Raw genomic sequence first — 25716 nt, 5'->3', positions numbered from 1 at the left:
CTCTGCATCTCCAAATATGGTAGAAGAATTAAAAAAGGTACACAGAAGGACAACCAAAATGAACAGGGGGAGAGAGGATAAAAAGGCTAGAACTCTTCAATTTGGAAAGGAGAAGGCGGGAGGGGGGAAGAAGGCAGGCATGGGACAGAAAGCAGGAGCAAGAAGGAGATGTGGACTACATGGACGGAAGCATTATTTAGCAAGTCCCAGAATACTAGAATAGTAGTTACCCACTAAAAAAATTAGGTAACCAATTTAAAACCAACAAGAGAAAGTACTCTCTCATGCAATGAGTAACTAACTTACGGAATTCATTGCAGCAGATGGTAGAAGCAGATAGCATAGCCAGGGTCAAAAAGGGACTAGGAAAATGGACGGATGATAGATCTATTAATAGCTGTTGAACAGAATGATTTGACATTTTCCTCTGGCATCTCTTAACCAATAATGGTGGATGCCAGGCAGGGTAATGAATTGGAGATAGATTATTCCAGGGACATGCAGTTCAATGCTCTCCCTCTAAAGTATCCAATCTTGTTATAATCAGAGACAGGCTTTTGGGTAGATGGGCCATTGGTCTAGTTCAGTATGGCACTTCTTATGTAGTAGAAAACATCAAGGATTGATTGAATGGAGAGAAAGGAAAGACTATACATTTGTTAAGGTAAGAAAATAATAGAACATGAATTATCTTAGCATTGATAAAACATTTAAGAGCCTAAGTCTCTATTTTCTACAGCTGAGCAACTAAGGATACTTACTTGAAATATGGTTGGAAAATGTGGCCTCATTTTACCATAAAGGACATCTTATTTCAAGGACACCAAGACAAGTAGAAAGGATGAAAACAGAACATCACCAGCACACAGGAAGGAGGAAGTTTACTAAAAGGACTAATCTGTCCAGAAATTCTGAACTGCCCTAATCCCACAATCAAACAAAAAAAAAAGTTCTAAGTATGGGTATGCAAGGAAAACTCTTAAAGGAAAAAAACTGACTGAGCTGACAGAACATTTCCAGATTACTGTTGTCCCTTTTGTGGCATTGGCTATTTCTCATTAAGTCTAAATATATATACTTGAGGAGTATGTGCTACCTGTCATCATGGCATCCCCAAGAATGAACATGCACAGGATTTACTAGACATGAGGACTGAGTTAATGAAATGCCAAAGTTTTGCCAGCTCAGATATCAGCTAAATTAACTGCAAACCTATTTTCTTTTTCTAGCTACAGGCTCAGTTCAAAGTAGACTTTCTATGACTTCAACTAAAACACTTCCAATAAATAATGATCAGCTCAGCTGTATGTTATCCCATGCTATGAAAGCAAAGTCCATTAAGCTCCTCTCACCCTGAAGAGTTAGTAGCAAGTTGATTAACCAGAAAAAAAAAACAACCCTCCATACTTTCAATAAAGCACTATTATCTGAGCTTCCAGATATAGTTCTAATAATAGAAGAATGTCACAAAGTAGCTACAGGCAGCACTGTAACATTCATTTCAGACTTTGCCTCCTCTAACCCAGAATATATTTTTAGACATGTCAGGTCACAACTATTTAATATTTCTACTTCCTCCCACACATCAAAACAGAATCTAAGTTGTTCCTCCCCACCCCCAAACCCCTCCCAGAGAAAGGAGAACATTAAAAACAAAACAAAACAAAACAGTGCACACCTAAATACGTTGCAATATAGAAATACAGCTCATCTCGATCTTGAGGGTTGTAGAATTTTAAGTAGATGTCAGAACAGAGGTCATTTTCTGTGCAAAATACTTCTAGTCCCTTAGAAATTGAAGGAAGAAAAAATTAAAGTCTAAAATTCAACAATAGCGCATTAGTGACTAATTTCAGTTACTGATCTTAGGTTATGGTTGTTCCCATTGAATTTGGCAGCAGTTTTGTCCAAGTATTTTGCTATTTATAAATATTCCTCCCCTGCCCACACAAGAGATTGAAGACAGTTTAAGGACTCCATATAAAATACATCCTATAGGACAGAATCAAAGTAAGCCCTTTGGATCCATCAGGCAAGTAGCTGGGGAAAAAAAAAAAAAACAGAAAACCCCCACAAAAAACAAAAAAATCCCAGTCAGCCATCCTTCCCCCCCTAGTTTTTGTTTGTTTGTTTGTTTGTGTTTTTGTTTTTTAAGAGTAGACTTTCCATTTATATCATGTTAAAAACCAGATCTGTGAAAGAATGCAACTAGGACTCCACAGCTAAACTTTGTACCACCTCTTTCCCATTCCTCACAGTCGTATCACATCACATAATGCAATTTCTTCCCCGTTCACTGAAGTTGTAGGGCATCTTTCAGCTGACATTTACCGATATAGTTACAATGCAAAGGAATATATTGTTTGAAAAGTCATTAGGGATGCCAATGTTTAATAAGCTGACCACGTATTTCAGCTTTCTGAAGCCAGTGAATTCACTGCATAGTCCCAAAGACATTATGATAAATGGAAGAAGTCAGTATTACTTCACTGCAGAACTGCAGTACAGATTAAAAGAATGTGGGAATGAGGTTAAATTTTGATCCCAATTCACACATTAAATAAAATTGTTTAAGCAACTTTTTACCAGCCTTAACACCTGGCTTAGTTTTCAATTACACCAAACTGAAATAATCAATGTAGCCATGAAAGAGGTCCCTTTATTCTCCAGGTAGACAGTTTGCAGTCTCTCTCTGCTTTTGATTTCTACTTTGTCAACTCAATGAGAATAAATACATTCTAAGTGGCAAAAAGAAATGCAGGCCTGTACTTCTAAAATACCTTCCCTCTTCCGCCCCATCAACTAACACCTGCAATTTCGGAGAAAGTCTGACTGGTATTAGCAATGCATGAAACTAGAAATAAAAACCTACAGCTTACCACTGGCATTAGACCATGTCGTCTTTTATAGATGCGACGGACATTGTACAATGTTATTTGCACCACAGGTTTCTGTAGGGTAAGAATTAAGAAAGTGCCAAGGCCATTAGTACTACATAAGTAGTTCTACACTAATCAATTTTAGAATTATGAAGGTTTCTCTCTATTGGAGAGATACAACATCTGATATTATTTGCATACATCATTCTTATTTCTCTGCCACTAAATAATTACTTTAATAATAACTGTTTGATCTTAAAGGCAAGTTAAGTGGCAACTCCATTGCTTATTTCTAACCTCTGTCCTAAAAAGACACTAGTCAGAGTTATAGAAGACAAAAATGAGGAAATTGTCAGAATATGGAAAGAGTCAGCTTCCTAGCTACTGATACCACCTTATGGACAAACATGAAATAACCTCTCTAATGTAAAGCACCAGCTGGCAGTGGATAATACATACTTCATCATTCTGCATTCACAATGTACCAAGATCTGTTACAAACCTCATTCTAAGCTTACAATAGTGCTTGTCCTCTACACTGTATGTGAAGAGACTATGTAAATTTAAGGAAAACAGCTATATATTTTTCATCAGCATCCAAGAAGATTTAACTTGGCTCTTTATCATGTGTTCTTATAGCAGGTTTTCTTATAAGGAATAAGTTATAGGTTTCATAGGAGAGCAGGATGGAGAAACCATACATGTATTTCCTAGCTAATTACTTACTGGATACCCATTGAGAGGTTGGAAATACAGGTTTGCATCAGTGACACACACATGACCTGGATTAGTCACTAATGGCGTCACCATTTCTGCTTCACATTCCATATGTAACGTTTCAGAAATGCTCTGAAATCTATAAGAAAGCAGGAATAAGTTTACCAGTCTTTGTTCCTGCTCAACTGAAATGGTCTTTTAAACTGCTCTAGAAATATTTTTATGAGCACCTTCTTGCATACCTAAAAAATAGTACCCTGAGAATATTTAACAAAGTTCTTTCCTCACAGTTATTTTTCCTCCTGTAAAGCACAAAATTCTTACACCTCTCTATTATATTCCGATGCAGCTACCAAGTCTGTGCGCTGGCAGCTCCACACACACACACCATTTCATTTTTTTTTTTAATTTTACATTTGTGCCAAATAACTTGAAAATTAAAAAGAAAGACATTTTGAAGTATAAATTGTAAGATTTACCTTGGATACTGGAGGACTTACTATCCTCTATAGCAGGGCTCTAACTTCAAAGTGGCTAGGAGTCACATACCCCAGAAGCCACACTAGCAGAGGCTGCACACCTCACAGGCTGCACCAGGGTGACCCAGGCCCACCCTACCCCACCCCCAGGCCACACACAGACACTCCCTTCCCACCAGCCTCTGCACCATGTAACCTACCCACCTAGTGAACCCGTAAACACTCCATTCCCCTCTACTGCACAGCACACCCATGAACCCTCTCCCCTCTGCTGCAATGCATGCCTGAGAAGCTGCCCCCCTCCTGCTGCAGCACTTGCCCGCAACCCCTTCTCTGCATTGCAGGCCCCAGGCTCACCCCCAGCTCCCTATGTTACTTCACTGCGCAGACCCCTGGGCCAGGGGCAGAAAACAGCAGCTGGATGAGGAAGGGAGAGCCCAGAGACTCCAACTGGAGAGCACGTACTGCTGGGCAAGAGCCCAGGAGCCTCAATTTAACCCTTCACAGCTGCATGTGGCTCATGGTGAACATAACATGCTACAGTTCTGGGCCATAATGCAAGCCTAAGTAAAATGTTCTATATTAAAGTACTTATGCTGTAGTTAATAAGCATTGCTCAAAGCTAAAATTAATTCTAGCATCAAAAATGAACTAAATGTGCAGTACAAAAGCACAAAAAATAAGTTATTGAAAACATACCTGTTCTTATCAAATGATGTTCTAGCCAAACGTGACTGCAATATAGCAGTTATCTAATGAAAGAAGGGTAAAGTTTTTTATGTTCCTAATTGCAGTTGCATCAACATCAATAAAAGCATGCTCATAGGAGGTGTCAAAAGTTTACCATGGCAGCCTGATCTCCCAGTTCATCCAGATGAGAAGCCCTGTAAAGCTATTTTAGAGAGAAATCAGTGTGGGTGAAGAAACAAATACCACATAGGACTAAATCTGTTTTCTGACAATTCAGAAGTCAAGTAAGAGCACAGAGGACACACCGTAGTCTTGTAGACAGAATGCAAAGAGAAGATTCAGTCATTTAAAGATAGAGATAACCATTTCAAAGTTTTGTTAACAGTTTCTTTACAATCAACTGCTACCAGGAAATGAAAGTTTTTATAAAAGGGAAGTGCAAAACAGTTTTTAGAAATATGCCATTTGCTTAGGGTATTTGAACTAGGGTACTCCAACCTATTTGCCTTCTGACTATAAAACTGTTCAAACTATTTGCTTTGAAGACAGACTCTTTCTGTATTATAACTTGAAGCTAAAAGTATGTACCTGAAGCAGAGTCTGTATAACATCTTCCACCTTCCCAGCAACATCCAACTGAAAGAAGTATTCATTTTTACCCTAATAAAACAAAGTGAAAACAATACTGGATAGAACAATAAAATTAAAGCTAAAAAACACACAACCCCCATCCACCCCAGACAATATTTTTTTAAAAGCTGGCAGCATTCCTGAAATATTTTGAATTTCACACTCATGGAAAACTCTGTAAACATACTACATGTATATCTTATTTGTAATAAATATTCCCTTTGAACTATAGTTTGCAAGTTATTCAGTATTTAATAAATGCTTAAAGAGAATTTTTCAAAAAATAGCATGAGAAGCAAAATCTTAAGTACTTATGCATCTAACATATGGCAAATGTTTTTTAAAAAAGTGGCAGGACCCATTTTAGAGGATAGTGTAGCTTTGTACAATGCAGAAAAAGATTTCCAGTTAACAACTGCTTTGAAGGATAAAAGCATACAGTTTAACTGCAGTATAGGTATTTTTTCCTTCAGACATTTTACTTTCTTGTTCAACATCCTAGAAGTAGAGGTTTAATTTGAACTAACTTGACTTTAGGACTGAATAGTATTACATCAAATGAGTATACACATGCATGTGCTTTTTAATAAAAAAATGCAAAAGATATGAAGAGTAAAATAGGTTTTGAACAATGAAATATGGGTAGTGAAAAGTTAACCTCTGCAAATTCAGGGAAAAATAACTGCACAAAACCAGATGATTTTCAGCTCAATGTAATAGTCACAGTTCACAGGAATCTAATAAGTAAAGCAATAATGTAAAGAGAAAGCAAGACATCCCAAAGAATTTGGATTGGGGAATAAGAAAAAGAGATTTGAGAAAAAATAAGTTCTAGCACAGATGTAATTAGAGGTCCCCTGTGGCAGATTTCAGGACTGTCCCATTGTATTACTATGAATACCTCTGAGAAATCAGGAGGCCTTTTATAGCTATGTATAGGGTGGGGGATTTATAGGCAACAATGACAAAGACCATTTTCCCAAACACATGGAAACATAATTCAGAATTACTACACAGATTTTAAAAGAGAGATCAGATAAGTGGTTTCATAGTACAGATACCTCAGAGGGCATTTACAAGGTGTACTGCTGTTCATTATAGGAACATGAATTTGTGGGCTGTATCACTATCACTCAATTTTCCTCTTACAAAAAAGAAGACAGAACACTGTGTAACTTAAATTCTTGAACCTGCTTGCTCTTTACTAGTAACTTTAAATAAGAATGCAATTTTTTGGTGTTTGAACTTATGCCCTACTCTTGCAAAGGAAATACAGAAAAGCTTGTCATTTTCTGTTTCATTTCTCTTCACTTGTTCTGGTTTGAACTTACTGAGAAGCCTATAAATGTATAAATACTCCCGAAGTTTGCTTCAATATTGGGTCATAGAAAACTAAGACCTCTGCCAAAGTTACCTCAAAAATATTAATGTCCATCAAATAAAATGGAAAAATTATTCTAAAGTGTTTTGATTTTACTCCCATATTCTTCAACGCAGTAATTAAATAATCTGATTCTTACAAGGATTTTTATGAACTGTACTTCTGTTCTTGAATTGGCAAAAAAACATAAGAAAGTGTTCACTTACTCTTTCAGTTTTGTACGGTGCAATAATGTTTCGTTCTTTAATTAGATGAACCTAAAAAAAGATAATATAATTTGATTTGTGAATTATCATTTGGTGCAATATGTAGATAGAGAATGCAAGTATGTGTGTTCCTGGATGCGAGGAGGGAGGTGGCAGAGGAATGCAGTGCAATTCCTGAAGTTGGAAGCTGGAAGAAGGAATTACAGTGGCTAGAAGACAAGAATATGAGAAATGCTTCATCACATCCAAAAAGGGACCTATCCCATTCCAGAATGTAGCCACTACTCGATACTTCAGAGGAAGGTACAAGAAACCTAGAACTGGCTATATATAAGCCTACCTATAGGTTAAGTTCTTAATTTAAAAGTTATGCTTCTTAATTTAAAAGTTATGTCTTAAAAGTATTAGAACTCGTATCTACTCTAAGTCTTTAAATCAAAATGATCTTAAAGAAAGCAAAAGCTAAGAAGTGTTCAACACTTTTAGTAGCTGATATAAAATTTTTAAGCCTACATAGTAGGTAAATGTCTGAAATTATATTAATTACTTATGCCATTTGATTTCACTTTAACTCCCACAGTAAGAACTGTTAGGCAATAGAACAAGCTGCCCAGGGAAGTTATGGAATCTACTTCAACAGAAGTTTACAAGGCCATGATTTGTGCTGGAAAAAATACCTTTTTTCCCTGGCACAAAAAAGGTGAATGTATTACAGGTGTTCAAGCAATTTATAGCAGAAAAAAAGAATGATTCCACCACAAACTGTTTTTTTAAACAACAACTTTGCTGCTTTCCAGCACGCATGTAATGCCTGTTCAGTTATAGGTAGTGAGATGGGCATCCCTCAAGACTTCAACTCCCCCTCCCACCACCTCCAAGGAAAAGGGAGAGAATGAACGGTCTAGATATCCCACCCAGGGGCAAGGTGTCAGGAAGCCCTGAAAGGACCAGACTACTGCAGATACTTGAGTAGTCTTGGCTCTCTCCAGCACTGTTTAAAGAGCTGCATGGTTCCCCCCACTCCCCATCCTTCGACCAGCACCAGAGAGCTGAGGGACTGCTCAAAACGTGGCACAACTTCCCTTCCCTTCCCTGTTCCCCCTGCCTGCTCAGCCAAAGAGCACAGCAGGCAAGCAAAAGGGTGAGGGGATAGGGTTAAGGTTAGGAAATTCGCCCCACCATTGCAAGAGCTCTGGCAAAAACTGGAGCTCTGGCAGTACTACCAGGGGTGATGGGGCAAAGAAAGCAGCTCTCTCCTACCAGATATTCATTGACAGGTCTGCCCCCTTCCCTGGAATTGGAAAGGAAGGCTGTTGATAATTGGGTACTCCTGGGAGGAGAGAACAAAGGAGCTGCCCACTATCACCCCTTGGCTGAAGAGCTTGCCTTTTTGGAGCTAGAACACCTGTACACTCCCCTTGCCACATTTTGTGGCATTGCAAATTCATGTTTGTTTGGTGTCTTATCAAGGACAGTAAAGAAGTAGCACATCCTACATCTGTGCAGGGGCTGGACTGGATGACCCCTAAGAACTACTCCAATGGCATAATTGTAAGTACTACCTATTACAAGGCAGATGCAATTCATGGGCATCAGTAAAAACTGCCTTTATATGAAGGCTATTTACAGATGTTCAGTTGCTACCAAGAGAATCTCCATCTCTAGACATACAGCTGTTCAAGCTTTCTCTCAAAAGCAAAAAGTGGCCGCTCCAGAAGAAAGACAACACTGGAACAAGGAGAGTTTTTCTTGGGAGAATAAACTTATGTACACCTTCCCCCAGCTTAACACCTCCTAGAGAACAGAGGTAAAAACTCTCATCCCAAGACTGAGGTCACCCGAGGTTGGAGAAGGCACCAGGGCAGCTGCTACCCTTCTCCCATTGACCATTTGCTTCTCACACCAGCATTCCCAGTGTGAGAAGCAGGCAGGGACTTTGCTCTACTGCTCCCTCCGTTTGGCTCCCAGCACCTGGCAGCAGATTGTAAAAAGCGTTGCAGCCTCTGCCTGTTTTCCACACCAGTCCCCAGGATGAGAATTGCATAGGGGTTGCCCTGCTGCTCCCTCTGCTCTGCTCTATAAGACCAGGAGCAGAGTGGTGAAGTGGTTGCTCCAGACAGGAGGCTTTACCCTGCTGTTCCTCTCTCCTCCTGGATCAGCCTGGGATGGGAGAAGAGCAACAGCTGCTGCTCTCTTCCTCTTCTAAGCCTAGCACTGCCCAGCTTGGAGAATGGGGTAGGGGCTGTGCCTCGCTGCTCCCCACCCAGTCCAATCCAGGAAAGGAGAAGAGCAACTGCCACTGCTCATTGCCTCTTCTGTTTTCATTACTGTAGTTACACTGGGTAAAAATATCAATATAGCCTAAGACTTTTTCCAGGGTAAGCAAGGTGTTATTTTTTGTATTTATATACATCTATATATCTCTATATATTTTAGAGTTGCAAGTAAAAGTGAAGCATACACTTACTTCAGCACAAAATAAACTTCTGCTTCTTTTACTAAAATATTTACCACTTTGAAATACACCAGAAAATGACCATAAGATGTTAACTAAATCAGGTGAAAAAATAAGGTGATTCACCCTGGTCACAAAGGACTTCATGAAAGAAGTATCCCCATTTTTGCTAAAAGAGTTGCTTTTAAAAATTTCAAAATCAACTCTATTTTTAATTAAAGCTACTATGTCTATAGTTTATAGATATTAATCATAATTAAGACACTCCTGTCAAAGTATTACTTGCACCGTTTTTTAAATCATCTACTGATTAGTGCTGAACATACACTAGAGTCCAATGTTTAGACAGAGTCTTCCCATTTACTTCAATGTTAGGACTTTTTCCAACGCTAACAAGTTAAATCCCTGTGATAATGAAGTGTTGAAAAACTATGAGACATAGCAAGACCAAAATTAGTAAATCTCATAGATGAAAAACACTTAATTAACGAGAGCATTATTCTTCCATTCTCAAGTTACTTCTGAAAATATTGTCTTTATTAGGAAGTTTCCCCAATAAAAACTTATGATGCAAACTCAGCATGGAAAACTATGATCTTTTCAGGTAGGTTTCTTGAAATATTAAATTTGTGTTTCATATAAGGTTGCAGGTGTTTTATGGCTATTCTTGTTTATTTACAAGATACTTTAAGAACAATAATGGTGAATATCCCCCCCTTAACTAACTGCTTCTAATATTGATTTTAGTAAATACTAAACAGAAAAAATTCTTACTTGCCAAAAAAAACTGTGGATGTCTTACCTGATTAGATGTGATAAAAATCCCTCCAGGTATCTCCCTAAAACGTAAATACGGTATATTTGAAAAGCATAATTCAACTTACTAAAACAAAAAAATGTATGCATCTGAACTTCTTAAAATTCACACACCTTGCAAAATGCTTATTTGCTTCATTGTCTTCTGGTGCTTCTATACTAAGACAGTCTCTCAATGGTATCTGTAACAAATTATAGAAATACAGAGTTTATTTTAAAATTCATTTTAAAAAGGAAACCAAGATACTACCAGGTTATAAGACCATACAACTTACTTTAATAATAGGGTGGATATTGTCATCAGGTTCAAAAATAATTGACTTTGAACAGATTTTTAGTGAACCTCTTATTTGCCTAGAAATGAAAAGAAAATCATGATGATATTGCCAAATCATTATACAGTATAATGGCAGAATGATTTTAATGAATTTTTAAATAAATACAAGTAGATGGGTTTTCTACCTTTCACCTCTACAGCCTTTGTTTATATGATTAGCTGTATGCTGTTCAAAGTAATATTCTTCCAGATTAAGGAGGAGTAAGGAAAACCTATACATGAAAAAAAAAAAGTTAAGAAAATATATAAGAAACTTTCTTCACAAAAAGAGAAGAGTCTGTGCTATTTTTAAATTGAAGTACACTGTCAAAAGGGCACAATTAAAAGCATTAAAGATGTACTGGAGCATCTCTCACTTGAAAATATCTAAAAGTGTTATATTTACACCTAATGTGAAGAAAAAAAAAGTTTTCTATCTTTTATTAGCTTTTTCATGAGTTGAGGTTGTTGGCCTCATACCCCGCACAAAAGATGCCTGGCAAAGTACAACAAATACAGAGAGTCTGCATGATGAAACAAAATAGTAATGGTATAAGACTAATAATATTCACCACTTCACAGAACATGATTAAAAGTACAACATTCCTACATATACATAAATAAGAAAATTTACGTTATAAGAAAAATATACGTAAAGACACCTCATTTTCTCCTGATGGAAGAATTTGCAACCATATTGGCTATGCAGAGAAGGCATACGAGACAAATTTTGGAAACTGAGGTAGAAGGTATCAGACCTTGAGGCAGACTAAGGCAATGATGGCAAGATGACAAACACTGATCTGGAACAGCTAGGTGAAGATGTGACAAAATGAAAGGAGATTGCACAGGATAGGAGAAGGCTATAGTTAAAGTGGAAGGCCTGCAAGACCAGAGACAGATCATTTTGATTGTTTGCAAAACCTTAACTGGGCCTTCTGTAGAAACAATAGTGTGCGATGATAATGCATACGCGCAAGGCCCCAACCTTATTCAGTTCAGGCTGGAGTCGATGTATGGATCATTCCAGATTATGCGGTGAAGTCAGTTTCATCTGTCGCAAAAGCTAGAAAGCATGCCATTAACAAAGGGGGTGGAGAGAAGGAAGAGAAAGGATTATTTTGTGACTAAGGCAGTTAAATGTTTCTCTAAGAACTGGATCCTACCCTTACTTCTCTGATATAGTTCCTTTGGGATACTGGGCAATTTGCTTAAACCAATCTTTTCACAACTGGGTCCAGGTCCTAAAGGATTAAGTGACCTACATGCCCAAGTTCGAAACTGAGATCCAGGACACCTGCTCTGCAGTTGCCTAGTTCTGGAGGTGCTTAAAAATTCAGTAGTTAAATCTATGACTTTCAAATTCCCTTGATGTCTAGCTACTCAGGATGGGGCAGTGCTGGTCCAGCCTCCTATAACTTGCTGAGTTGCCTGGACCCAAACCTGATTGGCATCCAGAAACAAGATGGGATGGCACTTGTGTCCTAAATGACCCAACTTGTTTCTTCCGAGTACAGCTATTGCACACTAAGAGAACCAGGCCCTTCACAAAAATTCAACCATAGATACTTCTACTTTTAAAAAGCCAGCTGAAGAGGTTACAATGGTCAGAGACTGTTTCAAAACCCTCCTCAGCCTGCGGAGTTCAGATACTCATGCCCCTCTTTCTAAGAGTACCCTACCCACCAAGTTATAGACAAGCTAGGTGAGGGGCATCCTCCCCTCCTTATGAAGAGGTATGATATTGTGCAGCAAAGAATACATTATAGATGGGGCTGGATAAAGTAAAAGAGGGAATCTTGTGAATCATGTTTGCACACTTAACAGTGCAGTGATGTTGTATCTGAATTGTTAGGGCAATAAAAATTGGAAGCACGGAATCCCAAGTTCTCTACTCCCAGGTGTCTTTATGTATTTCATATAAACATCATTGCATTAAAAAAAAAAGCTACACATTACTAACAGGCCAGATAATCTCTCTTCTGCCTTATAGAGCTGCATTACAAATGAAATAGCCCTGTTCAGCTCTCTGGAAGATCCTGAAGGAGAAGATTCCAGGTTCTGGATGCCAACTTGATAGAGGATCCTGTCTACAGGCTCATCTCAGGCACCTAAACTTCGGAACTCAAGCATCCCGCCCTGGTGTTCAGCACTGCCTGTTGACTAGCTCTAGACAATTCCTGGACAGTACATGGATTTTGTTGGATCCCATTGTGAAGCCCTCTCTCCTAAGCACTGTACAGAGAATGTAGGCACCTAATGCTGGGTTTTGGATTTGACTTTGGGATTACATGCCAACAAAAAGTTCAGCATAGCAGACCCTAACCTGTAAGCACTCTTCTTGGACTTATCGCATGGTCATCCACCCTGTATTTTTATTTTCTGACTGGGTCATGAATTTGTCTTGGCATTAGTTTATTTGTAGAAGTACCAAGCACTCACCTAGCAGCTGTATGTTTGAATATATGAAATGCCCTGAAAATTCATATTCTTGGCTTATGTTGCAATGAGAAATAGCACAGGTAGAGCACAGGGCAGGGCTGCAGTGTGGCAGTTGCCCCTCCAGCCATGGCTATGGCATGCAGGTCCTGTCCCATCTGGCAGCTGAACACATAGGGTATGAAATTTTGGGGGGAGGGGTTTGGAGTGGGGTGGTATATATGGGTGGGGTCTTTGTGGGTGGGGTTTGAGGGTGGATTGTGGGGGAATTTGTGGTTGGGGAGGGACTGTGGGGGAGGGGTGGGTCCACTGCACGGTGCGCAACCCCCTCCCCCACCACAGCATCAGCCAGGGCAGGGTGGAGCATGGGATGGAGCCATGGCAGCTCTGGGCCACTTCATGCATCTCTGGGGGAGGCATGGGGAACACGTGCCCCCCAGATTTGTGCATGAGGCGAGAGTAGGGTGCCTGCTGTGGGCTCTGGGCTACACTCAGGGGAGGCACTATGATGAATTCTGGGATGGCTATAGCCCATAGCCCCCCTCCCAGTGCTGCCACTGCATCCCACCTCACCCCCACCCATCCCAAGAATAGCCCTTACCCAGCAGCCCCCACCAGGAAGAGGCTAGTGCAGCCCCTGGCCTCGAGCCCACCCTCACCCCACGCACAAAATCCTTGCCCCATGCACATGCCTCCCATGCCGACCCTAGGGGGTGTGCACAGCAGCTGGGAGCTGCCCCCCAGCCCACACACTTGAGCCTCCTGGATGAGCCACCTGCAGGTCCACTCCACACCCTGCCCTGGCTGGGCAGCACCTGCCCCTGCCCCTTTCCCTCGCTTACCTTGGGGACGTCTATCTGCCCCCCCACAACTCTGCTTCCCACCACACTTACTGGCTTGAGGCTGCTCTCCAAGCTGCCAAGCTGCATATCAGCTATTGGATCAGTATCAGCCTATATAGCTGGTTAACAACAACAACAACAACTCGGCCAAAAAAATCTTTATCGGTGCACCCCTAGCACTGGTAGGCTTTCAAATTGTAAATATAATCAATAAAACATTGCACAACCAATCTCTCACTATACAGTGACATTTTATTTTAATTGCAGAAGAACATACATTTGGAGTATTTTAATGAGAGAATTTGCAATTTTTTAACCAAAATATTTGTAATTTTTAAACCAGGAACACCAGGATCTCCGCTAGTGATGCACGTGGCAGGACCTGGGCAGAGAAACCTGCCCAGGGCCAGCACTGGGGACCCAGCTGGAGGGCTGATGAGGTGGCTGACCTGGCCATTTAGGGCCAGGATGACACGTTTTGACAGTTCAAAGCAGACCACCTCAAGGAGCACATCTTCTAGGCCAGGGGTGGAAAAAAAATGCAACCCGCAGGCCAGATGTAGCTTGCCAAGCCATTCTATCCAGCCCCCATGGCCCCTAAAATGTAATATTAATCAGCTCTGGGCTGCCTGTCATGTGGCCCTCGATGGCTTGCCAAAACTCAGTAAGAGGCCCTCCGCCCAAAATTCAAGCCTCTGCCCCGTTCTAGGCAATAGCTGCCCAGATGGCAGAGCGGGGATATCAAAAGACGTGACAGCAGTGCCCCATGAAGGCCAACTGTGCAGCCACAGCCCACTGGCAGCTAGCCCAGAGATGCAGGAGGCTCTGCTGCAGTACTTACACCACAGCCCAGATGGCAGATGCTGTCGCAGGTAGCAACAGGTCACAGTCAAGCAGCAGGTCCTACTGCCAGACTGCTACAGTGGGTAGAGGGTGCAGGGGCCACTCTAGATTAGGGATGCTTCAACAGTTCAGCCAGCACAAGGTATCTGGGGACACTAGCCCCAACTGGCCAGGCGTCAGAAGCTCCCAAGGGCAAGTAGCCCTGAGCTACTTGCCAGGGCAGTTCTTTACAGTGCTAGCTGTACTAGTCTCTAGCTCCCCCAGCTGAAGGTCCAGGAGGAGCTGGGCAGATTCAGTTTGCCCCCAGTGGCACAATTTGCCCCACACTGAAGTACATGTTCAGGCACGTTTGCTGAAGCACAAATCCTCAGTACAAGTTCATGCTGCTGCTATCTGAGCTGCTGCAAGCGCACATGACTGCATGTGTGGATGTGCCCAGAGATTTCAAATAGAAATCCAGAGTTGTGGTCTTTCCAAGTTTTTTTGGGTTTTTTTTGCAACAGAAAAACTGCTCTATTATTTTTCTGTAGCCAAAAAAGGAGTGAAAACTAAGAGCTAGTATATTCTAACGGGTGGCTTGAGTCTATCTTGGGGTGCCTCATGATTGAGAACTTAGGATATTAACAATGCTTTATACTATTTAAGAGAGAAAGGTTTGAATACTAGAGAGGAGGTCAAAGATAGTCTCTGGGCTCAATCTGGCCCATGGAGGCATGTCACTGGCCTGTGAAGCTTCCAATAGAACTGGAAGTTTGCCACTTAGATGAGCTATAGCAATATCAATTGCCATGATTTGTGGAGCCACAACAATTGATGCTGGTGGTGGGAGGCGTGGCTTCTGCAAAAACTATAGAAGCTGCAGCAATTAATGCTGTCAAATTTCCAGCCCCATTCCAGGCCAAATGATGCAACTCCACAGCACAAAACCAGCCCGTGGACTGGCTTCATGCAACTCATTTGCCCCATTGGGCTGGATGAGTTTGCACCCAAATTTTATTTATTCTACAACAGCAGACAACACATGGAAAAAAATACACACAAACCTCAAGAGAAAACAATATACCAAAGTGCTCATTAAGAGAACAGCCTGTGCACTGAAAGAAGCAGGGACTCCTGGAAAATAGCCTCTAATTACATAATCATAGTGTGTCATAGTAATCATAGTGTGGCTGTAATCCTATTGGCCTGATCCAAGGTCTATTTAAGCTAATAAAAATATTTCCATTGACTTCAATGTGTTTAAAGACCCTAAGTGACCTTTAATTTAGACCCTTTGGTGCAAGTATGCGACCGGAAACACTTATGTCAGTTATGCTGCCTCCCTATAAAGTTTTTTTTAATAGTTACATCTGCAAACTGAAGGGTTACTGTTCAATTTCGCTGCTCAAGAATGCATAGATATGAGACAATACAACTTTAGCAATATATACTTCATTTAGCGTTTTATTTTGCATATGGAAGTGAAAGGAAGAAAACAGCAAGAAAAATGCAAGACATTTCAGAAGCAATATACTACGAAGCAAAAAACAAAAGGAAAAGCTTGTTGAGGCCATGGACAGGAATGCATTTAAAGTGCTCCAATTCCACTCCAATTTTGAGCACTCCAAATTCAGTGCATTTACACTTCAGTGCCATACAGATGAATTGCACCCCTCCCCTTGCCCCCAGTTCCCCTCCGCCCCACAAGAACAGGGGTGGCCAGAGTTACTGGCCCTGGAAGCCAGAGAGCAGGGGAAGGGAGCCAGGGAGCAGGGGAAGGGAGGTGGTTAATGAGTGACCGGAAGCGGAGGTGATCACCTACCATGCACTTCTGAGCCACTCGGGCTTTTCCCACAAGAAGGGAAGAGGGCGGGATCAGGGCGTGCTCCCCATGGGGAAAGCTGGAGCAGCAGGAAGTGCTGGGCTGCGCTGTCCCCTGGGAGTCACCTTGGGGAGAAGCAGGCAGGGCTTCAGCCAATTTCCAGAGAGCTGCAAGTATTGTGCTGGTGAGCCACAGTTTGGTTATAGGCGGTTGCTCAGCCTTCTGGAATCCCATGAGTCTTCATTTCTCTTCCCCTCCCACACACCCGGACCCCAGGAGAAGTAGGGAGCAGGTGAGACAGCCAAGAGCACTGTTGTCCACCGAGCTGCACTTGGGAACCTATGGAAGCTATGAGGCATGCGAAGAAACATTCACTCCAGTCCCCTTACCTAGAAAACCAAGCAACCCCCTGGAGCATACAGAGCATTTCAGGAAGAGCTTCAATGATGTTCCTCGTTTTTTGAGGATTTTTTTTTTTTTTTTTAATACATCTTGGCCATTTTTGAAGTTCTGCTTTGGTTGTACATGTCTGCACTAACACCGTCTGGAGCACTTCAAAGGCATGTCAAATGTTTCAAACAGCAGGTCTGTCTCGGCCCTCTGAACTACACAAGTGAGGCCAGATTTCCAGAGCTTAAATTCCATATAGGCACCTAGGAAAATGCAAAATGTTTGCCACCCTGATGTACTCAGTGCTTTTGGACTACTAAGCCTTAAGTACAGAAGGTGAACACTTTAAAAAAAAACTCTACATTTAAGATCCAACAACTGTTTTTATTCAGAAAGAAAGATCACTGGAATCACCACACACCTAAGATCTTAAAATCTGGCTTCTGTTTAGGTAGAATAAGATCAAAGAACTTCAGTTTAAAACTGCATCCACAAGAGAATACTTTGCAGTATGCCATTTTAATACTACCAGAGATGTGAACAAACTGCAGACTCAGTGTATTTTTTCCTAGATCAGGACTTAACTATCCTTCCAGTTCTGGCATTACAGCAGCGAAAATAAACACACACAACAAAATGGATCACAACAGGCAACACCTAGCTTTTGTCCATGTGTACTACAGCTGGTGGTCACAGCAAAACAGCCAGAACACAATATGACAGTTCGGTCCAATAAAATCTTTGCAATGGGCAGATTGTGGCAAAGGGAGTACATGCTTATGTAATGTTTTCCACAAAGTGATGGCAATCTGCATCAACCAAGGGAACTTGGGAAACTATACAAGTTATTGAGCTAGTCTTAATTCTTAAGTTAAATATTTCTTGTGGGAGTTGGGGGAGAATACCTTAAAACAGGAGGCATAGTTATACTGATATGTTTAAAAAAAACAAAACAAACAAAAAAAAAAAAGGTGAGAGTGAGGAATTCAACTGATATTAAAGCTAAACTAATTAACCTACTTCTGAAATAGAAAGAACTGGAATACTATACTATGCAATGACTTGCACGCAATGAGGTAGCTTAACCAACTCCTCAATGCTACAAAAAGAAAGATAGTCAACTAAGATTGCTATGTTTATTTACTGATGTGATGAGAGCTGTTCCCCAATCCCAACAATAGCACCTGCTGCCATGCCATATGTGCAAGGCAGAATGTGCAATTTTGGGATTGGGGATCAGATCCAAATTGTGCCATTACTACTTGCCAGTACACGGGGAGCCCCAGATCATGATCCCTCTGCACTGCCAAGTTGAAAGCCAAGTCTGGGACCAACAATCAGCTGACTGCTGGTCTCAGCTCCGGGATCATTTCAGAGTCTTGAACTGGCTCCAGTGAAATTCTGGGAGCCGAGGCTGACAATAAGCCTTGTGACAGGGGGGCCTCCTGGGGCCGAGCTCTGTGGCCCGCCCGCCTGTCACCGTGACAGTGGGCCTACTCAGGGCCGAGCTCTTCGTGGTCCGCCCACCTGTCTCTGGGCAACCGCCCGCTCATCTCGCCCACCACGCCTTTGATGATAATTAGTTAAATTAAGATGATAATTAAGCGGAAGGCTGCCCTTCGACTGCCCCGATGCCCAGGGGCGCTCTGCGGCTCCGACCTCCCCTAATACCGCAGCCCAAGCCTCGCAGATGGCATCATGGTGTTCTTCCTCACCGGCCCCCGCACTGGGCCCCAGAATCTTCTATGCACGACCCCACTATGGTCTTCTCTAGTCAGGCGGCCAATCCGCCGTCACCTGGGCTACCTCCCCCCCCCCCCGAAGCCTTGTTCCCCTCTCGGGTGTGGTTCCCCCAGAACCTTCAGCTACCTAGCCCTGGCCCACCTCAAGGCCAGTTGGGGCCCCAGGCCCCCAGCTCTTGGGCGTCCCTTGCAGTGGGCCCCTGGCCCTTTTGACCCTCACTGGTCCTGGCCCCAGCATGGGCCAGTCGAGGGGACTCTCCCCTTCAGGCTGGGTCTGTCTAGCCACTCACTCTACTCCTCGGGCCTCACCGTGCCACTACTCCCTTCCTCCTAGGAGCAACTGCGGCACCTCGCCCACCTTACTCCCACTCTCAGGGTCCGCCCTCTCTGGGCCCCTCACAACCCTGGCCCTCTCGGCCCTCATAACCCTGGCCCTCTCGGCCCTCATCCAACTCAGGGGTCACCCACCCGGTGGTGGTGGGAGCTAGGGGTTAAGGCGCCCCAACCTGCCTTTCACCAGGGTGATCACTGACCTGGCATTTCCTGGGGGCTCCCGCGCCACCGAGAGCCCCACCAGACCACCCACTCCCGGCAGGGTGCAGTTTCAGGTCATGCCCAGGACCAGGAGCCTCCTTACCATCCCCTTGCAGCTCCCCCTTACCTCCGGGTCATTTACAGCAGCCCTACGGCCAGGCGATGTTGCTGCCTGACCTCCTGCAGCCAAACTGCCTGGTTTATATAGGCCTCAGAATGGCTGCCGCAATCAGGCACCTGGAGGCTGCCAGCTCCAGGCCCTTAAAGTGGCAGAGACACCCTGTGCTCTGCCACAAGCCTATTTTTGGTCCTAGCCTTGGGACCACACCGCAGCTGGTGGAGACTTCAGTGTGGTTCTGGGGCTGGGGAAGCTATGCATGCAGCATCAATTTAAGACACAATGGAAGCCAGCCACAACATTATTAGACACATTTTGTAGAATAATTAATTGTGTGGCTGGTTCCACATTCTGTGGCACTGTTAATTGCCTGAACATGCGACTGGGTTACTAGTTAAGGCACAATTAACAGGTCAGTTGCATCTTAAGTGTAATGTCTGCCACAGATTTAAGTGGAAGCGTTTCTTTTCTAGGAAATAACACCTCAGTCCAAAGAACAATTACAGAGAAGTGCTTAAGCCCATAGTCATGGGCAGCAGAAGTCATCTACCCCAAAAAAGCAGAGAGAGAGAGAACACAGGCCAAAGTGGCTAAGGAAAAAGACATCCTGACCTTTTGACTAAGCCTTCCTATGAATGCATATTTAAACTTTTAGGATGTCTATACATGAGCGCCAAGGCTGCTCTGACATGCTGGAATTCCAGCTTGTTGGAGCAGACTCGATTAATCAAGTCAATTGGAGCGTGGCAACTGCCATGCTCTAGCAGCCTCCTGCATCTCGTGTATCAGTGCCCTTGCGCTTAAAAAAAAAAAATCGCAGCAGGGTGCTTGAACTAAAACTCATTGAAAGAGCTCTTGGTCAAGCATCCCTGCTGCCATTTTTAAGTTCAGGGATGCTGATACAGAAGACATGGTGGCACTTTAATTAGAGCAGCTCTTGAAGCCGCCCTAATAAAAGCACTGCCCCTGCCGCCCACCCTGCAGCACGTATAAAAGTGCCCTTAGTTTTTAGCAATCATTATACCACCGCCACTAAACAAAATGGTGGTACAGTCTAAGACACATACCCAAAACATACACAAAAATACTACAGGGCACTTTTAATAGCTGGGTAATAAACACTAAACCTGACCTTGCACCATGTTATCTGCTGTTTATAAGACTTTTATACCTCATACATATTTCTCTTATATAGCCATTTTCATGCATTGATCTCAAAGACAGTCAGTTTAATTACTGTCATCTAACACGAGCAAACTGAGATACCTGAAAGACCTTGTCCAAATTACCAAATGGACCAGTGGCAGAGCCAGCTGTAGAATCCATATTTCCCCCGAGTCCAAGTCCAGTGTCTAGTCCATTAGGCCAAACTGACTCATACAGTACAAATAAAGCCTTGTGATGAGCAGCCCTTCACAGCATCATGCAGACAATTTTGCATACAGACTAAAACTGCCAAGTAAAGCAAGAGACAGTTGCCATACTGTGAGATTTCCAAGAGATTCTCTTTCACGGAACAAGGAGCTACATTACAACTATATTAACTGGCATAACTGAATAATAATTCAAAAGTTTATTTTGTGTCTAGTATGGGTATCCTGCTATGAAAGATTTTTTTTAAACAAAAAAAATCGTACCAAATAAATGCCAAATCCTAGTATTAGCTGTACTTTGTGTTTTGAAGCACCACACTTAACGAGAATCAGATAAAATGAGGATGGTGTCAATGCCCCAATAAGAGCCCATTTCTACCACACTATTCAGAGATGCTCCTGAGACATCTTCAATTAATAGGTGCTTGAACATGTCCTGCAACCTCCAACTCCAGGACTCGTTTCTGCCAAATCAACCTATTTGTATTGAGAGAAGACAGCTAGAGTTCTTCATTAAGGAAAACTAAATAAAAGTTCTACTTCTACTCCGTGCTTTCTTCCATGGTGTACATTTATTGGAGGAAGGGTGATGTTACTTAGTATTTCCCACATGGGCAGTTTTAAGCTTCATCTCGGAAAACTGTTTTGCATGGATGAACTTGTGCACTGATGCAGTCTGAATGAAATTAAGGGGCTGTACAGACCAACTTGCAGAAGCAAAAAACTTTAGCAAAGTCTAGAATCAGCAAATTATTCTTGCAACCTAAAACAGTTTAAAGTAATGATCTCTAAAATGTGATTAAAGTATCTTTAAATAAGAAGTGCAACTCATTTACTGATATCTGAACAATAGCTGCCACTACACTTCTGGTTATAGATATTTTGCAATATGATGACAAGAGAAAGTTATCAGTTTAGAAGAAAAGTAAAATGATTATTTTCAGAATTCATCTGCAAGCTTTTATGCTGCCAGTATATTATACACAAAACAGAACGCTAATGCAGAAACAGTTAAGTCTCCTGAACAGGAAGCACAATAGCATGCAAGACGTGGGCCAAAAGAATTCCATTTATAAAAGATCCTTGTATCAAATGCCAGAACAACGAGCTAAATATGCCCCCCATCTGTGTTCAGGACCAATGAGCTACAGAACTTAATTTGTAATTGAAACAATGATCTAACAGAAAAGACAAACACTTGCCATGCTTGTAAGTTATAAATTTGCATATTGGTAAATTTTGTAATCGGAATTAGTTAACAGGAAGCATGCTTGCTTGTTAGAAACCTTTACAAACTTCAAAAGGCATATATTTCTAGTATGTACAAAATATAACAAGTCAAAACACTACAGTACATTTTTCAATTAATTTTTTTCTCTTATTGTTTCATGCTTTTTGTGGATCAGAGAAACAAACGTGGATGTTTACCAATTTCAATAGGATCTCTCTGCTTTCCGTCTATTAAGAGACCTCGCACAAAGTGAGAAGTTTGTTTTGTTTTTTGTTTAAGTGAAACAATGCAGTCTGGCTTCTGTGCAACTTGTGTGCACACAATTCTTTTATGATTTTTTTCTGAGGGTTTGTAAACTATAGAAAAAGGTTTAAGAAATCAGATACTAAAGAAAGATAAATCGATTAATAAATTATTTTTGTACAGTTTAAAAGCCATTTTCCATTGCACTTGTACAAGGGATAATAGGTACTTGTTATAGAATCAGTTTCTTAAAGGCAGTTAAGAGTACTTTTAGATATAATGCCTGCTTCTGAATCAATTTTACTGTTTTTACCATGTCTTACATAACTTTGTTCCTGCATTTAAAAAAAAGCCACACCCAGAGGGAACTAAGACACTGACTATACATAATTTTCAATCAAAAAGCACAAAATGAAGAAAGGAAAAACAATCTTTCAATTTATAGAGTTACAGCAGTTGAGATGACACATTCACCGATTACTGGAAAACCAGTGAGAACATAAATTCATTTTTTCTTGGATTGTCTAATTGCATTTAATTGTTCAACTTAGAAATGAGTTTATACTCAGGATAAGGCAAGGTAATATATTAAGGGGGATAAAACCCTCTCTATTACCTACTTACAGTGGTTTAAGAGCCTTGCAAGCAGTGATGGTAACAGACCCACAGGTAACAGTGGACTGTGAAATAGGGTAGCAAAGGATCAGTACATTTTACAAGTTCTCCATTTAACACAACAGGAAAAAAATAAAGAAACCCGCCAGAAAAATAATATAGCTGGTGGAACAGAACTGTTCTCTTTCCCACTCTTAATTTTTGGTTAAGAAGTTTTCCTCCTCCAGTCCAGCCCTCACCCCTCAGTCAGGGAGGGTTTTTTTCTATGCTCTGTGTACCTCACCACCACAACCTTTACATACCCAGAAGTCAAACCCTGGTCCCTTTGGCAATGCACAAGATTATCCAAGGAGCGCCGAATCCTTCCAGAACCCTCAAGAAAAGCAAAGCAATCCAACAGATATGTGCATCTATTGCATACCTAAAGCTTTAATTGTTTCACCCTGGCTTTCCCTGTCCACATGAGGCCTGGTTCATTACCCATTCAGTCTGCTTCATCATCACATGGTTTTTCTAGCCAAGGGTGAAGAGCAGCTGTGCAACCATCAGCTGCATAGAAGCACTGACATCAGGAGTCAGACAAAAAACTAGAATCCTTGGTTCCAAAATACTCTTTATTAGACCAACTGGGAAACTGCAAGAAAACTGCCCTTTTCTGCAAGCTTTTGGGATCAAAGTCCCTTTGTCAGGCTCTGGGAAAAGTATAGATGGTACAAGATGGTAAAAAAGCATCATTTTGGAACCAAGAGTTCTAGTCTTTTGTAGAAGATCTCAAATTTTAGCTGATTTTGGATTCGAGACATCAGGAGTGGCACTCGTAAAGGGCTCACACGTGACTAGTTTACCATCCCATCTCCACTGCTCCTGGCCCCATGGTTACTCAGACGGGAGGCAGGCACGCCACAGTGCTGTATCTCCATCGCACCTCAAGTGGTAGCATCAGAATAATCCATTCGCTGAGACTTTCCGAATAAAGGTAGAGAACTAGACACGTGGTTTTCGACCACAAAGACCCTAGGACAACCACCTCACAAGAGCGTCAACTGCACCGCCCTATTGAGTGTGCAAAACACCGCCAAGCTGGAGGACGGCGACCCTCAGCCAGGTGCACCTCGAGAGCCTCTTGAGGGTGCTGGGAGCACCGCGAGGGGCAGACCCATGATTCACTCGGCCAAGCCAGAGGTTTCTACTAGACATTTGCAGCTGGGGTTTCTCCAAGCTCTTTGCAGCAGAAGAACAGCTCCGGTCATTTCTACAGCCAAAACACTCCAGGGTGAACAGAAAGAGGCAGCATTTGCCGAGGGGCCTCGGGTCTCTGCAGGGGGCTCCTTGCCTCTTCGAGGGTTGAACGGCGGGGCGGCGAGCGGAAGCGCGGGGCCAACACTAACTCAGGGCCGAGGCTTCCTTGTGGGGCCCCGCATAGAGCTGTCATGAAGAGTTCAACGCCTTTCCCCGCCCCACAAGCAACGAGGCCGCTTCCCCCGCCCCGCTCAGCCCGGAGCCGGGCCCTGCCCCTGCCCCCTCCCTCCGGCGACCCCCGCCAAGCCCCCCGCGCGCGGGCCGGGCCGGGCCGGGCCCCGCGGTCTGCGCGGCCCCATCGGCCCCTCCCGCCGGGGAAGGGCCGGCGCCGCCCGCTCCCCTCCCCTCCCCTCCCCTCGGGCCGGGGCCAGCCGCCGCCGCCGCAGGGCCAAGGGGAGGGTCGCGGCGCGGCCAGGCACGCACCTCTCCCGCGAGTAGAGCTGCGGCTCCTGCCGTCTCTTCCGGATGAAAGCCATGGAGCCGCCTGGCCCGGCTGCCACCCAGCGCGCACCTCCGGGGGGCGGGGAGAGCCGCACCGGCCTCGCTCCCTGCCGGGGCGCCCGCGCAGCGCTCGGCCCTTTATACCGGCGGGACTCGGCCCCGGCTTCTGCGTGGGCGCTGGGGCACACGCTGCCCCAGGAGTGATGGGGCAGCTCAAGGCCGCAGGCCTGGCTTGCCTAGAGGTGAACCTGCCTCAGGCAGGGGGTGGCCCAGCTGAGCTCCCTTGCAGCCCAACTTCTTCTCCATGACTCCCGTGACGCCCTCCCCCTGTGGCCTCCCTGGTTGTCCTGAGGCACGTGAGTGGGGGCACCTCCATGCCTCCTTCCACCTCCGCCTTCAGCGGGTGCAGTCACTGAGGCACCCAGAGTGGTCGCCCGCAGGGGGGGGACATGCAGACACGCTGGGTGACACAGGCTAGGCCCGGAGTCAGCAACCTGTGGCCCACAGAGCTGCTGGCTCGGCCCCTGGGGCGGAGCTAAGGCATCAGGCAGTGGCAGAGGCAGGCAGGTCCAAGCGCCCTGGCATCTCCACCTGAACCGGCCCATTGCTGCCTCTAGAAACGTTGCCCACAACTCTTCCAGCTGTTCTCATCCTCTTCAGCTTGTGGGCAGGCCTCATCTGCATTGGGGTGCCCCTTGGAAAATGTCAGCCCAGAGCATTTGCTCATTCTGTGATGACAGAGAAGTCATTGAACCATTCTTTTGATGCAGCTGGTCAAAACATTTTCAGTGCAATGGATTCCTCTTTGAAAAACCTGGGTTTATCCTATTTGTCTTGTGAACCGTACAGCGCTAAATATGGTGCAGCAAGTTGCAAAGCCCTTGAAAGGATCTCAGCACCCTGGTTGAGAACTGCTGGTCTGCACCAGCAGAGCTTAAGCTTTTGGCCGCACAGGCCAGAGCAGTGGTGCAGAGCTGGCCGGTGGGCTGGATCAGACCTGCATGCATGCTCTTTGCAGCCTTGTCTGTCGTCCCATTCCCTCCCCGCCACGCGCACACACTGGGATTGGGGCCTACACCACCCTCTTGCCCTGGGATAGGGCCCCGCACCACCTTTGTTCAGCTACAGCCCAGCAGCTCCTGCCCCAGCATGTATGGCTGCAGCTCCTGACTGCCTTCCACCCATTTGGTGGCTGCTCATCCTACCAGGCAGACAGAGTGGGTGGAAGGCAGCCAG

General features: G+C 43.5%; 1 protein-coding gene across 5 annotated transcripts in view; it reads right to left on the bottom strand.

Annotated features, from left to right (window-relative positions):
• The window catches only part of NSMAF (neutral sphingomyelinase activation associated factor), a 53885-nt gene extending 29282 nt beyond the window's left edge, over nt 1-24603 (bottom strand). The window contains exons 1-12 of one of the 5 annotated variants that reach the window (XM_006269534.4): nt 24463-24603; nt 10716-10802; nt 10529-10607; nt 10368-10435; nt 10240-10276; nt 6983-7033; nt 5354-5425; nt 4920-4967; nt 4775-4827; nt 3606-3735; nt 2880-2951; nt 1679-1787 (exon numbers count right to left, since the gene is read on the bottom strand). In XM_006269534.4, the coding sequence (XP_006269596.1) occupies nt 1679-1787; nt 2880-2951; nt 3606-3735; nt 4775-4827; nt 4920-4967; nt 5354-5425; nt 6983-7033; nt 10240-10276; nt 10368-10435; nt 10529-10607; nt 10716-10802; nt 24463-24515 (859 nt within the window). In that variant the 5' untranslated portion in view covers nt 24516-24603. Of the gene's footprint in view, nt 1-1678; nt 1788-2879; nt 2952-3605; nt 3736-4774; nt 4828-4919; nt 4968-5353; nt 5426-6982; nt 7034-8242; nt 8274-10239; nt 10277-10367; nt 10436-10528; nt 10608-10715; nt 10803-19287; nt 24199-24462 lie in introns of those variants that run through there. The other 4 variants (XM_059724060.1, XM_019498641.2, XM_059724062.1 and 1 more) reach the window with 4 other exon arrangements.
• Nucleotides 24604-25716: the final 1113 nt, after the last annotated feature.

This window comes from Alligator mississippiensis, chromosome 3 (genome assembly GCF_030867095.1).
Source record: "Alligator mississippiensis isolate rAllMis1 chromosome 3, rAllMis1, whole genome shotgun sequence".
NCBI lineage: Eukaryota > Metazoa > Chordata > Crocodylia > Alligatoridae > Alligator > Alligator mississippiensis.
The sequence above is the reverse complement of the archived record's forward strand: the minus strand, read 5'-3'. Positions and strand labels throughout refer to the sequence as shown.